General features: G+C 41.3%; 1 protein-coding gene and 1 long non-coding RNA gene across 2 annotated transcripts; one reads left to right on the forward strand and one right to left on the reverse strand.

Moving 5' to 3' along the window:
- Positions 1-1,840: 1,840 nt before the first annotated feature.
- LOC112293431 (uncharacterized) lies at positions 1,841-3,660 on the reverse strand. Its single transcript, XM_024542810.3, has 2 exons — positions 2,908-3,660; positions 1,841-2,732 (listed from the first exon to the last, which is right to left on the reverse strand). The coding sequence occupies exons 1-2, from the start codon at positions 3,101-3,103 to the stop codon at positions 2,026-2,028; spliced, it is 903 nt and encodes a 300-aa protein (XP_024398578.1). The 5' UTR covers positions 3,104-3,660; the 3' UTR covers positions 1,841-2,025.
- A 2,191-nt stretch (positions 3,661-5,851) lies between these two features.
- LOC149987653 (uncharacterized) lies at positions 5,852-7,693 on the forward strand. The gene is made up of 2 exons (XR_016506830.1): positions 5,852-6,086; positions 6,756-7,693. It is a non-coding gene; the product is annotated as an uncharacterized LOC149987653 (long non-coding RNA).
- Positions 7,694-16,918: the final 9,225 nt, after the last annotated feature.

A 16,918-nucleotide genomic window follows, 5' to 3' on the forward strand; every position in this document is an offset into this window, starting at 1 on the left:
AATCTTAAAACATTGACCCAAGTTTTCCTGTTACGGAGTGTTTCAAGTTGAGCAGTATTGCATGAATTTCAAGAGTACACAACTCTATGATCGCAGAAATATAACTCAGGGATGTCAATGAGAATATATGAAAGATCTTGCAATTGCGCATCATACAGAAACGAGAATAAAACATCTTGAAATCAAGGTAGATTATGAGGTTCACTTATTATAACAGTGAGAATCACCTTCAAATGATGAAGTGTGCCCTACTGCATTCATTTGACACTTGACAGCCAAACACCTACAATGGCAACTTTGCAAACATTTCTTTTGAAGATAATCAATACATGTCCCTCTTTTTTTAACCCCCACCTCAAATCATCATGATGCATAACATAGACTTTACTGGAGCATGAGAGTCCACTTCGCTGAAATGACGAGACATGGGCCCTTACAATTTTTCTTTGACTTAACAATTGTATCATTTTTTTTCTTCTTCTTCTTCTCTTCTTCTGTGAACATAATATCTTAAGACGGGCTGCAGCTACTAAAGCACACAATCACTTCCACATAGAGAACGTAGGTTTTTTGGACTGGTGAATCCAAGATGCATCTGCAACAGCAAGACTGCCTCCAAAAACCTGCCGGTGAATTTCAAGAATCCAAGAAGCATCTGACAGAAATACAGCTCCATGCAGATGTGTTTAGGTGTTCACTTTGATCTCTAGTTACACAATGAAGTCATGCTGAGAAGATCAGACCAAACCCTTTTAAATCTAAGCTCATTTTCCACATTTTGGTCTAGAGCGAGGAAACGACCGCCTTGTGATCTTACAAAAACCATTTGCAACAACTTACACGAACCTGACAACCTCCAGGTTATCACCTTGTTACCATTGCAAGATGTTTCTAATTTGTCATGTAGCAAAAAATTGAATCACAGTTCTATGCCCTGTCTGGAAACTCAGAATTGACCTTCAAGGCTCGAACTGTAACCTCTTCTGACAAGGAAAGATGCTATCACAATCCAACTTATGACGACGAGGTTGTTTATACTGGATTTCTGATCACATGGCAGACAACAAAACTTTCTCTCATGGTGTAGAGAGGTAGCTTCCTTAAAGAACTTAAGTACCTCCAAAATCTACGAAAAATAAGATCTCACCAAGCTGCCCAACCGAACAAGGCTGCTACTACTGGACATTTCACAGTACAAGCTGGACCACACTTGTGGCAGAAGAATGCATAGACTAGTTTGTTGCTCACCCTTCACCAGCAAGATTGAGCATGGACTTGGGTGGGACAACAACATTCATCAGCAAGTCTTCTTACCATCCATCTTCTGCCACAAATCCTCTTGTTGATTTGAAAACAGTAAAACAATAGATTACTGATACGGTGAGATGCACAATATGAATTTCGAATTAGAATTTGCTAGTAAGAATACAAAAGCTGAGGATTCTTGTCCGACGAACTTGCTAGAGCTTGAGTAATGCGCATAACCCTAAAATGGCAACCAAATACAGGATTTGCAGTTATAACAAATCATGAGCAGCTGAATAGCTGGAGGTAGTCACCCTAGCGAATCCACATCCTGAAAGTTTACATGCAAACAGGTTCATTTACACCCGTTAGATGACATCAAGTGCTCTGAAATAAGCTATACTCAGACTGTAAATCAATAACTTCAGTAGCGAAAGCTGACCCTAATATTACGGCTTCCTAATGCATCACATAACTTGAGATTCTTAGCATCGCCTGCTTAGTATCGGTAATTCAGATGTACAAACCGAACCCAACCAAACCAAGACAAGAGAGGATTTTGAGGGTGTGAAGTGTTCAATGTTACACATAATGGTACTAGCACATGCAAAAAGCTCTTTAATGAATAAATGGAAGTGTGGTACTGAAACAGGGTGGGAGCGATGATGGTGAAATGCTCTCCGATGTGTGTATCTGTGCCTCAGCGCGACGTTAGAAGCAACTTACTACGCTAACTCAAAAAGACTTGTATCCCTGGTTGGGACAAACCGAAGTCGGTTTCTATTGCCGGTCCTTGCAAGGAGGTTGATTAAGGTCTAACAAGAAGGGATAGGGTGTTCTTCGCATCACGGGCTTCGCATCGTGCGGCGTAGGGGGGGTCGCACATGCTGCCTCAGAGTTGAGAATCACGGAAGAGGACGAATCGCAGTCACTATGGCAGGCACGCGTCTCGGGAGTAATTTCAGACGCATGCTGTTCCATTCCAAGTACTGTGTTTTCTTCGCTGCCCAACCAATCACGACCAACTGACAACCTCTCGGTTGGAGTTATCGGAGTGGGTTTCTTCATGACCCTCTGACGTTTACTTTCGACTACATGGCCAGCCTCTTCAAAGAGAGCATGGATCGGGCTCGGTCCAGCCCGTTTGCTCGATAAAGCACAAGTAACGCCCTCCTCAACGCACGACCGACCAGCGCTTACACTCTTGTATTGGAGTTGTCCGTCATCGGTGACAGGCAACGGATCCTGCGCCACAGATACATTCAGGTCCAAACGATTACGCCACGACGAAGACTCCGATGCTCCCCCACTAGATCGATAGAGATTAATGTGAATACTTTTGGATGGATGATGAGAACTCTGCTTCATCGGCCCGTTAGACAAGGACTCCACGGTTGAGCTCTGACTAGTCATGCTATGATCATCACCGCTGGGAGGAGGTGGAGAAAAGTTCGTTTTAGCTTTGGTACCCCTCAGTGCCCTTGCCGCTGCAAAGGAACAATCACAATTGCCAAAGTCAGTTCCGAGAAGGAAAAAAGGCCAGAAAAAAATTTAAAAAAAGCGGAATTCGACAGTTCAAGCATTCATCATCATTACTATAACCCAGTGCACCTGAAAAAACTACTAGAAAACGCATTACAAACAAATGCATTCGCATCGTACCACTATCGTATGCACGTGCAGCTTCTTCCGCAGTGTCGAAGGTCCCCAACCACACTCGCGTCTTCTTCCATGGATCACGAATCTCAGCCGCGAACCGACCCCAGGGCCGCTTCCTCACACCGCGGAAGTGTACTCCCAGCTCAGCCTGGTGAGCCTTAGTGGTACTCCCCGCTCTATCATCACTTCTTAGCGCCATCACCACTCTTTCACGAAAACAGTCCGCTGCAACAATGACCTTTCCGCCTCGAATTCGTTCTAACCTCCCAGGGAATCACTCAACCGACTTTAGACACTCTCCAATTATTCACGTCGAAACAAAACTCCGTATCAAACCTTGATGACGCGACTCCTCTGCACTCTCCTCAAAAATCTCAGGCGTGAAACCCCCCGCTATCAACCAACAAACCCCAAACACACACAAAGCACCACTGGCGGTATCCTCTCACAGGCTTCCAAAAACTCAAGCCTCACATCTCCGCTTCTACACCTCAGCGCCTCTTACAACTTCTCCAACTCATTCCCGTCGTTCTTCTCAACCCCGCTTAACCTCCAATCGACGAACTCCTCCCTTCACGGCTTTCGACTCGAGCTTTCCTCCTGATCCCCAACCGCGTCCACTCTTCCTCTCTCTCTCTTACACACACACACACTAACTGTGCGTCTCGTGCTCTAGCGTGAAACAAAGTGATCCATCACCAATGCGGATGTCCGATGAGATTAAGATCGTTTGAACTCAAGCTGAACGAGCGGCGAAGAGACTGAATACGAACAAACTGAGTCCAAGAGACCGATATAAAAAGAAGGGGGGTGAGGCGGTGATGCTGATGAAGGGAGTGAGAGAGAAAGTGTAGGCGGAGGATGAGCCTGCGGAGGATGAGCTATGTTTGAGCCTGGACAAAACGCGAATAAACTAATAGAGAGAGCATACGCAAAGCGGACCAGCGGGAGGGAGGGGAGGGGGGGCGGGCATGGTGGAGCATGTCCCAGTCTCTCTCCCTTCTCCGCTTCCCTTCTTCCACTGTTCATCCCTTGCTTCCTTCCTTCCCTTCACCCCGCGTCTCTGACCCCACCCAACCCGGCCCGGCCCAGGCCCCCCTTCTGTGCCCTCTCCTTCTCTCTCTTCCCCCCGTTCTCCTCATCCGCAGCAGCAACCGAAGAACCCTGGTCACCCGGCCTTGCATTGGCAGATGGCCCCACCCCACCGGGCTCCCTCCTCTCCCTCTGTTCCTCTTTCTCCCCCTTCCCTCGTCAGCTTGTTGTACGAATGCTCAACATGTAGCAGCAGCAGACTACCACTGCAGACCGACCGAGAGTTGGGTGGGAGGGAACCAGCAAGCAAGCCCCACCCCCCCCCCCTCCCCCCTCCCCCCTTTCACACTCTCTCCCTCTCTCGCCCTCCCCTTTCACGTTTCCGCTTCCAGGCCGAGGGAAAGGTGGGGGTTGTGCGCGTTGCAGTTGAATCCCCCGGCCTTCGACCAATGGAACCCAAGGTTGGACCATAGAAAAGTCTATCCTTCCCTACTACCCTACCACCCTACCCTAAGCTGGTCTTGGCACTAGGGAGAGAGAAGCCACGCGGTCTAGAGGGGCTACTGAGGGGAAGGGGCTATGGCCGGGCTATTGGCCGGATGAACCCGCGCAGGCACGGGTTGGGCAGTTTCCCTGGCGGCTCGCGTTACTTATGGGAGACCCCTTAGTCGCCCCGGGGGTAGTTGTTTGTCTGTGTGTGTGTGTGTTTTTTCTTTACCTCGCGGTGGGTAACTTTATTCTCCTATTATTTACTTTTTATTTTGTTTTTCCACGGGCGATGTGGTTCATGCTGGTGAGTGTTGGCTGCAGCCGTATGGTAGGGCTGGTGCCCGGCCCTGGGGATTGGTAGGTGGGGCCCCACCCGAACCCAACCGCCCTCCTCCTCCCTCTTCATGTTTTATGTATATATATATATATATATATATATATTATAATGTCTTTGTAGTCCAACTTGTCTTTGGTGTAAAATACTCACTTTTTAAAATATTCAAAACAATCTTGAATGGTGAAAATATATTACCTAGTCATGTGTAACAAATTGTGAAGATGATGAACTCTCTTACAATTGGAAGATGTGATTTCAAAGAAAGGAGAGAGAGAGAGAGAGAGAGAGAGAGAGGAGTTACGGGAAGCTTTTTCAGAATTTTTGATGTTTATGTAAGCTTCGCTTTTGGAATTTGCCACTTGTGATGTCAACCTTGGGGGTTTGTTGTGTATTTTATCAAAAAACAATGACGAGTGAGAGCCATGGGGATTCAATAGACTCTTGATGAGAGAAGTAGATGTCCCATAGTGAGATTGGCTGACCCACAAGGAAAGAGAGAGACACTGGCTTCAAAACCCTCATTTTGGAACACCAATCAGTTATTTTCATTTTTTGCTCCCATTTTTTTCATTGTGTGGGGTTTAATTCAGTAGTAGGTTTTTTTTACAGTATATATATATATATATATATATTAGGATTTCTTGTGGCCTCTGATTTTTAGTAACAAAGTGATGATGTGGGAGTCCTGTCAATTTTTATTTATTTATTTATTTATTTCTCTGGCAATGATGTTGCTCCCTTGACATGGAACCCATGATTTTTCATGAGACCCAATGAGCCAAAGTAGTGAGGGAGAGAGCTCATATTTCCAGCTCCCTTCAGTCTTCTCAAGTTGGATACAAGCCACTGCCTTCAACAGACAGCTCAGATACCACATCCAGCAAGGCAATGATCACCTCTTGCTTTAGAGTTTTTAAAGCAACCTATGTTGTTGACTGCATGATCAAGCGCTCAGCCTCCACTCTTTAAAGCACCTGCAAGTGATGTCAAAGCCTTTGCCAGGTTTCAATTACTGTGTCAGCTCATGGCAAGAACACCCAACTTGGGTCCCCACCAAAACAATAATTTTTTATTTCTTTTTGTTGAGAGAATTGCAAAAAATCACAATGAAACTGAAACAAAAACAAATAAAACAGTGCTACACACTTCACCTAGAGCTCCATGAAACTAGGAGGGAGCAGCAGCAGTAACAGTGGGTACTGCTGCTGTGTCGTTGTGGCACAAAAGCTTCAATCCATGACCTCCATGGATGTGGACTTTGTGAGACCATTGGATGAGTTTATTCAACCCCCATTTGCAGACAATTCTGTGGGCTGTGCAACATGTAAGCAATATGGCCACAGTTGCAGTTTTTCTTGTTCTTTTTTCCTTTTCTATGTTCCTTTCTTCATTGTCTTCCAAACTTTTAGGCAGTGTAGAATGTATTGTGTGTGTGTGTGTGTGTGTGTTTTTTATTTGTTTTTTTTTTTCATGTTGAGGGCAACTGGAGTTCATCTGGTGTAGACAGTAAGGGAGCAGTGAGCATCAAGGGCCACGTGAACAGATGTAGGAGCAGCAGCTGCCCATACATTGTTGTTATTGGACAGAGACTTAGTTGTAGGTTTTCACTGTGGGTAGTTTTTCCTCCCATCAAACTTTGTCTGATGTGACCTTACAAGTGTCTTGGCATATTAAGTAATAATAGCCAGTAAAAGAAACAATATGTGGGTTTTTTTAGCAAGTGTCAAAATTGTATAAGGAAAGAGAGAGAGAGACTGCTGTGAGTTTATTTATGCAAGGATCATTGCCCTGGACACCAAAAGCCATGAGCAAATGTTTACATATAGTCATATTCCTTGGTTAGTTCCTAAAGCTGAAAGCTGAATGTGTTTTTGTTTTTTTTTTGTTTTGTTTTTTTTCAATTTTATAATATTATCATAAATTTGGTATTCTTGTGTGTTGATTGGTTGTGCAAGCTCATTAGGGTGTTTTGTAACATGAAGGACATGTGCAGGTGGGATGTTGGCCTGGCTGTAGCATCAGCCCAAGTAAAGCTTAATTGGATGTGAGCCTGCAGCCTTTGTAAATTCTTTGGTCTGCAAAACCTCTTCCAGTATGGCTGCTGTTGCTGCTGTTGCCTTTGCCTTGAGAGGGACCCCATTTTACTAGGGCAGGATGCCAATTTCAAGCCATCCCACCAACTTGCCTTGAAGAGCTCCACTGCACCTTATGGTTGATGAAATGTATGGATTGATGACTAATAAATTTGTGGATGAAGTAAGCATCCTTGAAGGGTTCCTTTTGCAGAGGGTGCAACCAGGACACAAGTGTGTGTGTATATATATAGATATATTCCCCCCTCTAATGCTAACAATGGGTTACTTTCACAAATTGACCCTAAATTTGGGCATGAATTGGGACCTTGTGCAGGGTTGAGATTAGAAGCCCGCAACTTACTTCATGATTGGGTAGGCTTTTCTTCACCTTTTCTCTGTGTATCAATCTTTTGTATTTGAGGGGAGGAATACAAATGAATATCTAATGTTCCAACATTGTAAGTTATAAAAAATGGTTGAGTACCAAGATACAAGATATGCCACCTTGTATTCTTATTCTTACTTACCAATCTGTGAAAACTTGTAGGTTTGATGCCTCAAAGTTGGATTAATGTAAAATTCATTGAAAAATGTCTATTGAATTCCATTAGAAGCAACACTACAGCCTTGTGAACCATGGTAAATTTTGTTCACAACCAGGTCTAAATGGGAGTAAAATTTGAGGCTACATGTGGTCCTTACAATATGACATAAAACATAGAAGCAGTGGGTTGAAGCCATGAGGTATTCATGCTAATTCAACTATATGTTTTTTATTTGACTCATACATTTATAACTAAGTAAACCAAAAAACTAAAAAACTAAAAAAAATATTGGATCCAAATGAATCTCAGGAGACATTAAAAAAATGAAAATGGTTTGGTACACAAATAAACACATCACTGCATTCATTGATACCAGTGTAATTTACTTGTTCTTTTTATAATTACATATTGGAACTGTTTTGATTCTCATACACAACATCAGTGGCCATTACAATAATGCTTTTGGAGAGTTTGAGTTAAAAGACTACATGAACCAGTATAAAACCCTTTGTCAAATCTATAAGCTACAAACGACACTGCTGTTTGTTTTCAACTCTGTCTATTCACCACTCATGTAAGCAAAAGATGATGTTGTATTCTAAATCGTGCTGAAATATTTTTTGCAGTGGAATTGCCACAACATTACAAAAACACTGTGGATATGCACCTTATTTTTTCACAGTTTTGCACTTACACCCCCCAGCCATGTGAGGACATGTATAGCATTCCTTGTGGGACAAAGGGTTGTTCTGCAATGACAGGGACCCAATTCCAGCATTGCTGGCAAGTTGACAAAAGCCCAGTTGGACAGGGGGCAGGGTAGAGGCCTGGCAGATGGCTGAGCAGCAGGGGAAATAAAGAGTGAATCAAACTAAATAAATAAATAAAAATAAGCAATGTATGCACAGGAATCATAGAAAAGAGATTTGCCTAGGGAATAGTTCTAGCCACAAAAGCATTCATTTTTCTAAAATAATAATTTTAATTTATTTTATTTTTTCTCTCTTTCTTCTACAATGTCCATTCCATTTTAGTTTTCTTTCTTCTTTTTTCTCTGTTTGATTTGGACAAATTCTATTGTGTTCCACCACCTCCACACAGGTTTTCCTTTCAACAGTTTGTCTGAATGCTGATGATGCCAGAACAAGGGGGAGGGAAGTGGAGTCAAAGTTTTACTGCATTGTGTCTGGGGGCTTTGCATGCTAGTGTGTGTGACATGTGGGTTCAACCTCTCTCAGGCAACAAGCAGAAGCCTCTAGAAGCTTCAAGAACTTACTGGAATAGTAGGCAGAGAGTTTGTTGTATGCTTTGGTTTTTTCCTGCTTGGAGTGGAAGTCTCTTCTACTTTGTCTTCTTCCTAGCAGGTGGTGAGCTTCATCACCACAAGACACACAATATTTTCATAGTAAGTAAGTAGGGAAAGCCAAAGGGTTGCTGGCTATGAGTAAACGTTATGAGTGGAAGAAAAAAGAAAAAGTAAAAGAAAAAAAGACATGTGTCTGAGTGTATGTTTAAGTGTGTGAGTGTGTGCAGAATAGTTCATTATATAATTGATTTTGTGCAAGAGAGAGTGAGATGTCCATATCTCACAAGTCCAAAAGGGGAAAGAAGAAGGTCTCAGGTGTAGCCAATTGAATGAGGGCCAACAAAAAGGGATACTAAAGGGGGGATGGAAATGGGGGAGGTGTCACATAACTTTGCACCTACAACACTTGGGCCTGTGTCCTCCATTTGTGGACAGCTTCGCCCATGCCATGGCCTACACGAGTCCTGGCGGCTGGCCATGGTAAAGGGGTCAACACCAAAAAGTGATGTTTTTATTAAAAAGTAATAATTGGCCTTCAGAAACAGATGAAACCAAGTGAAAAAAATTTAAAAAGAAGCTAATAGAGATGGTGAAGAAGAGTGAGGAAAACATTAATAATTGGCAATGAAGCAGCCCCCTTCTCCAGCAAGGGACCAGGATGGATGAATTCTGGGATGGATGGATGCATGCATGGATGGATGTCTCTCTGGAAGACTGATCTTGTTTTGCTTAGGAAATTATACTTTAATATAATTTTGAAGAATGGCCTGGTTTTTGCAAGTTTTGAGGCTGCTTGTAAGACTTCCTATCCACTGAGGAAATATGGATGGATGTGGGTGAACTTCATCTATGGATGAATCATGATGTGCCAAGTGGAAGAAGGAATTTGAAGAAGTACTGAAATATCTTTTCTAATGTTATCTTTTCTAATGTTATTAATTCCCTTTATTGTTATTTTTTAGAAAGGAGAGAATTTGGATGTCCAATGTTGAATTCAAAAATGTCAAACCATGTGTTGTGAATGTTTAGAATATTAGATGTTGAAATGTAAAATTTCAAACTTTTTATCTTTTGGCTTTTATGCTTTTTCTTGGTGTTTGGATTTTTTGGAGTTTTTCTTCCCTTGATTTCTATTCTAATCACTTATGAAATTAGCTAATTGGATATTGGGAACCTTGAATGCATAAACACACACACACACACACGTGAATACACATCAAATTCAACAATGAATAAGAAACACCAGTAGAATTTAAATATTAGTGAAATGTAAAATTGTTAGTGATATGTAAAATTTAAGTATTAGTGAAATGAAAACATATTTTGACTCTGTTGCTTATGAAAAATGAAACATTATCAAAGCATTTAATTATTTTTAAAACATTAAAAATTGACATTGGGGAACTCTGGCATTTAATAATTAGATCCCATAGATTACCTCTGCAAATCCAATCAATAAAATTTGGGGTTTGTAAAACAAGTCGACACATCTCAAAAGCCCATATCAAGTTAACAAACAAACAGTCGTGGTTTTGATACATATGCACCCAAATTGCATATTGTGATTGAACTAAATTCAAATTCCCATCCAAGTTTGTAACATTACCCTGGTTAAATTAGATTTGATCCATTCATTCATTCAACATGGCATGAAAACATCTGATTCCCACCTATAGAAACCCATGCAACTCATATCATTCATCACATCAATGAGTTTGCCTAGATCGTACATAAACAACTAAATAAATAAATTATCTTAATCAGTCTATCCCATGATGTGAAGTCTTGTAGAATGTGGCCAAATCCAAAAGCACTAGACTTAAGTAGACACAATATATTGAAATAATTCTTTTTCCCATTGTTGTTGCTACCACCACTGCCACCTAAAACAATGATATGTTCTAATCTGAACATTTTTTAAAGTTAAAAGATTAAAGAGCTAGCATTTCAAAACAAAGTCCATCAGTTGCTGCATGCAACTACATGGGTGAATGTTTTATTCGTTTGTTTTCTGTTTTTTATAAGCACCATAACCATATGCTACACTCATCATAACATGTCAATACTTGCTGATTTCACCAGATTATGCTTCTATTTTAGCATGAACTGTAAGTCCTTTACATCTATGAATAAACAGTTGACAATAATAAACCAAATAGTGGGAACACATAAATAACACACACACACAAACACATACACACAGTTATATATATATATATATATATATATATATTATTCCTGGTTCATATCAAAGAGAAAATATGATGCACTAAATATCCTGTTATTAGCATCATGTGCACACCACAACTCAAATTATCTTCTAAAGTTCATATTAAGTTATACCAATGAAAGTAAAGTATTGTATATGTGTATGTAAATAGAAAATAGTGTCCATTGCTTATTATGTAAGACGAAGAGCAAACACCCCCTAATCGATGTTGCCATATCGATTTTCTATTTTAGAAGTGTATACAAAGTCAATACAAGTCCATGTCTTGAAGTAATCCAATAATAAGAATAGCAAGACAATGTTGGAGAATCCGACGGCCGGAAATATTTGTCTGCCCATACTGGGCGTTTCCAAGTTTACAAAAGCCACTGGATCCAAGTCTGGCTGGCCCAGGCATAGTCTGCTTCACTATTGTGCTCAACACTTCCCTTATCATCAAATGCGGCTCTCTAATCATATATGAGTGTATATATATTTATATATATATACACACACGTATATTCGAATCGGTTCACTTCCCCACAGCACTCGTGTCACAAACATACATGCATACTATTACTATACCAAAGTATGTCGACACCGGTACATACGTATGTGGTCTCATCGATCTATTTCAGCACAGAAATTACATCACCGGAATGACAAAAGCATCAGCTAAGTAGTCTTCGAGGGTTGGGGCCCTTCCAGTATGGACTTTATTCTGTGGAGCAGCTCTGGATTTGCCCAGGTGGTGAAGGAGGAGGAGAGGATGAAGGCTGATCCCGACCTCCGGAGATCGGCTTTCCAGGGGATAACCTACGAGGTGAAAATACAACCGCCAATTTGCGACGACAGGATAAGTTTTAAACAATAAAGCAGCCAGAGCTGTAGAGTGTGTGCGAGGCCGACGAACTAGGGGGTGCTCTCGGATCTTGAAACGCGTCAGGAACGAAATCGATCAGATACTCACACAAAATCCTCTTGAGCACTGTCTCACTCACTCACATACACACTCGTACAAGTAGTGAATCTTCCCATGCACGAAAGGAGCCACTAAAGGGTGCGCCCTTCGGCAAGGCATTACTATAAGTGGTCACCGCGGGGTTGAGATTCGAGGGCCTCGTCTTCAGGAGCTGGATCGGACGGCCGCCGTGCAAGACGGCTCAGCGCCTTTGGGCCTAGATTTGAGGGCGGGCTGTCTGGCGGCCCGCCCCTCTACATAGGATCGCCCTCGTGGGACAGGCGATTGCTATTCACGAGGGCATCCGCTTTGATTCTGGAGGTAGAGTTCGGAGCTTTTCTAATTCCCGGCTCATCGAGAGGCGTCTGTTTGAGATGTGCTCCACGATTCACGCTTGCAACAGGCCCAAAAAAACGATGAGAGAAACCCACTTGCTGTCGACATGGCAGCAAAAGCTTGTCGATCTTGACAAAGCTCGGGATCGCGCGCAGACCGCAATTTTAGTAATACAGTCCAGGGCTTAATATTCTCTCTTTTCTCTCTTTCCATTACCTGCATACAATTTGCCCGTTTCTGACAGTTATCATCCAAGTAAGATTGGCCAGTTTGTTCCCTCCCGCTCGATTATTCAAATGATTGGTGAATCGAATAAGATCTAGCATCGCTTAAAAACAAGAGGAACCCATGCATCATCGGAGGAGATCTCTTACCCTCTTGCAATCTATCTTCCCACATTTGTCACACAAAAAATTTTGAATGAAAAACTTGTTTCAATGAGGACATGGATCTCATTTCGTCGTCGTCTCCTTCAACGGCATTCGTTCGCTCGTTCGTCTCTGTTTTCTATTGCTACGATTCTTATTCTATTTGGTTTCCTACGCTTGCCCTGCGGATTAAGCTCTGTATCAATTTATATGCAGCCTCTGTTTAGAGGACACCCAATACACACTGAGTGATAAGGTAGGATAGGTGTGTAAAGATAGATGCTATCTCCAAGGGTATCCCGTTCTCGAGAGGCAGCAAGGGGGAGGGGGATCCATTTCCAAGCCGAGGCTACTATTTGAATGGATATGTTTGTGTGTGGATAGAGGGGTTCGTTTTCTTTTTTCTTTTCGTTTTTCTTCGTCTTCTTTGTGGGTGGGTGTTTTCTGTCTCCCAAATTCTCCTCTTGTCTCTGTCTCTCTCTGTTTGCTTCTGTGGCTGAGGTGAGCTGAGCTGGTCAGATTGGTGTGGATGTTCCCAGCATTGGAAGCCTGGCATGGCAGCACACCATTGCCTGGATGTTCCCAACACTGGGAGCCTGGCTCAGGGTCAGATGAGGAGAGAAACAATCCCCAAGCCTTGTACCCCAGGAAGATGCATTTTTTCTGTGTATCAATCTTTTAATGGTGGACATTCATTCATTCAATTCTACATTTGAGGCTTGTCCAAAAACCTGGTGCCATGTCTATTTACCTTAGCAACAGTCTGTGTACCTCACAATATCTACACATCCTTGGTATGCATGGATAAGCAGTTTTGTATGAGGAATTTTTTACTTGCAGATGGGGGTGTGTTGAAGAACTTGGGGACTCAGATGCCAGGTAGATTTTACATACCATATACCTTTAGCATCCATCTCTTACATTTTGTTATGACTTTTACACACACACACACACACACACATATATATATATATATATATATATGAGTCTAGCCTTCCTTATTGCCTTCCAAGAGTGGGGCATGAGGTAGGGCAAAACCGAGTGTTCAATTGTAACAATATGAATGATCATGCATGGAGAACCATTTGTCACAAGTTCAAGCTTGGGGACATCTTACTAAAGCAGCTTAGATCATGCTTTCCTTTTTCCATTTTTCCCTTTTAAATGAATTTAATTTAGTGCACAGAGAGTTGTTTGGGGAATTACATGTACCTTGTCTATCCCCATATTCCTGGTGAGCTCAAAAAAATATAACCTATTTTTAATATATTTATTGCAAGTGATTTTTTTTAATCTGTGTGTTGATTTTTGTTCAAAATATATCATCATTGATCTACAAATCATGTTTCAAAGTCTTACCAATACACACTGTATAGTTATAATTAAAAGTTCAACTTTAATAGCACAAGTGGTTTAACAGAATAAAACAAAACAACAATAAAAAAATGAACAATCTAAGGATTATTATTAGTATTTAAAAATATGCAGATGAAAAGTAAAACGTTTTCAATTTATCAGTTATGTCTGCAGCTTTCTTGCAATAAACCTTCAGAATAGAAAGAAAATTGAGATCTCACTTCAAATTGTCATATCCTATACAAGAACCACATTATCTGCAACAAAGAAGGGACATGTTCGGAACCCCTCAGCATTTTTATTTTTATTTTTTATCACATAGACAAGAGATACAAAAGGATAGGTTTGAGAAATATTATTTTGGTCATCTTATAGGGTAAGTGTGTTTCACATCATAATAACCCTATGTTCTTTTGGCCAAGTACTCTCATGTTCAATAGTGGGACCAGATCATTTTGAACTGGAGACTATTGTTCTACCAGACAGAACTTCTCATTGTATAATTTATCACTCCCATGGGGAAATAAAATGAGCCTGAAATTTAAGCTCTAAAATTCATGCATCTCAAGGTTTGTGAAAACTAGCTCCATACTCATCTTTAAAGGCAATAGTTTCCCAAGGACGTGGAGGGCAAACTTTCTAACCTCCAAAAAAAAAAAAAAAATATCCTGTATGAAATGATTTAATGACTGGGGGATAGAGAACCCATCAAGACCATATCCAACACATACTGTAAATGTACCACAAGTGAGGAATCCATTACTCTTTCCTTTAATCTCTGATAAGCAATCACCTTCTTGTGGGATTGTTAGGATTTAAAATAAACTTCTAAGGATTCAATCAAAAATTAAACTTTGTACCACCTCCATCTTCAACTACATGATATATTGTATCCCTTTGGTTTAGTTTTGCCCATGAGCCCCATTGTATTCTATGTCCAGGGCATGCTATTCACAATGTGGACTTTTCAAATACATATAATTTGGTTGGTGAAGAAAAGGAAACATACTTATGTATGTATATATGTATGTACACGCATGGGTGTGTACACACAAACACAAAACATAAATGAAATTGAAATGTATGTGTGTGTGTGTGTGTGTGTGTGTGTTCATTCAAGATTGTGCATCCTACTCCAAGTTTTCAAAACTTTCAAGCATAATAAAGCTGGAAAATGCATTCATCTTTACACACACACAGGTTTTGTCCAACACCACCAGGACCCCTCTAGGATTGATCCTGACAATTTCACTTGGAAATGCATGGATGGTTCTACTTCTATACACAGATTCTGACCAGCATTTTCATTCACCATTCATCCATTTGGAAATCGTGGCTCTTGCATGAGAATCCAAACACCAGCTAACAACTAACAATCTAACGAAAGATGGAAAATGAACGAACGAACGCACGCACGCACGAACCAACCAAGCAAGCAAGGAGCGAATAATCGGTGGCCGTGGGAGAATTCCCAGGAGGATGTGCGGCACGAGAAGATGTCACTCGCCCCGAAGTCAGTGATGGCAGAAGCAGAAGAGTAAGAGCGCGGCCGTGTCTGGGCGTTCTCGCCGTATATCCATCCGCACGGGCGCCGAGGTTGGCAACCGATTCCACCAACGGCGTCAATACCCCGACGAGGGAGAGAATCCCTCTCTGACAAGACGACAACACTCTCGCCGTCATCCACCGCTTGCTCGCTTTTCGGCGGCCATGTGGTGGTAACCCTGCCGCTCGCGCGCACCCACATCTCGGCTTCTGTGGTGGTAATATGCCGTTGGATCTACGGATGCAACACGATGAGTGTCGATTGGTATCATCATCCATTCGATTTTGAACCAGTGTGTTATGTTTCATTGAAACAATTGAAAATACGATACATTCTCTGAGACACTGTTATTAATTTTGAGAGAAATAAGATTCTGAATGGCATTGTGAAGGATAGTTAAATTAGGTTGTCTTATTAAAAGTAAAACATAATGCCAAACACCATGTTGTCGTACATTAGGAATCAATCAATATAATCACCCTAATTGTTTTGTTTCATTCTTCTAAATCCTGCATATGATGTCTGTTTTACAAAAAACGTGTTTTTTTTTTTCTTTTTTTTTTCTTCTTTTTTTTCATGAAGTTGTGAGTCTATCACAATGAGCACATTCCAACAGTGAAGACCTTTTTATGGCCCACAGTTAAAATAGTTCTTAAATCATGGGCAAGGTAGCATTCACAATAGTTGCATAGCTTGCAGTTCAATACCCGTTCCATTTAAAAAAAAAAAATCCTGTTTTTCTTGTCATTATACTACGTAGGGAAGTAGTTTGTGCCTTGAATGGGGCTCCCACCAGATTCTGACCAAAATTTGTCAACCCTAGAGGGCAGGGCTTTAAGACTGCCACCCCATTATCATAGCCAATCCCAATGAGAGAAGCGGACACCAAGAGCTTTTCTGCCAATGTGGATGGGGTCTTTACCAACTCTTCATGAAGCACCCAGTTGTGGGTTTTTGGGGATCTGTATCTTTTGTCTTGTGTATTCCATCCTTCTTCATATAAAATGCCAAATTTCTGCACTGATTTCTTTATCCTTTTTGTTGCAGGAAGGGCAGGGTCCTTCCTTTTTCTTTTTCTTTTTCTTTTGACATGAATTGGGTAAACCTGTCAATGATCTTCCACTCAGTGTACGAGGAGAGCTTTTGTAATGAGAATTGTGGAAGGTAATTTGCAGAAATTGCTTCAAGCATCTACTGATACTTCATGGTGTTGATCAACTCATTACTAAACAATGTCATATATATGCTTTCCAAACTTATTTGGAATTGATTACAAAATGGCATATTGTGGTTTAATTTATAAAGGAAATCTTTCCTAAGGGTGCAATTACATCATTTTAAAGTTTTAGACAAATAATTCCCAATGTTTCAATGTAATAAAAGCTTACAAACTTTTTGCACAAGGGGCAACTAGAATGTGCAGCAATGAGAATCTCTTTGTCATGAATGACATA

The sequence above is a fragment of the Physcomitrium patens genome, chromosome 16 (assembly GCF_059467195.1).
Source record: "Physcomitrium patens ecotype Gransden chromosome 16, ASM5946719v1, whole genome shotgun sequence".
Taxonomy (NCBI): Eukaryota; Viridiplantae; Streptophyta; class Bryopsida; order Funariales; family Funariaceae; genus Physcomitrium; species Physcomitrium patens.

What these genes read in the sequence shown, in the direction of transcription:
- LOC112293431 (XM_024542810.3), bottom strand. Translation starts at nt 3,103, where the DNA reads ATGGCGCTAAGAAGTGATGATAGAGCGGGGAGTACCACTAAGGCTCAC. An exon ending in TGCACGTGCATACGATAGTG is followed by an intron (nt 2,733 to 2,907) that starts GTACGATGCGAA and finishes GTTCCTTTGCAG; the next exon opens with CGGCAAGGGCACTGAGGGGT.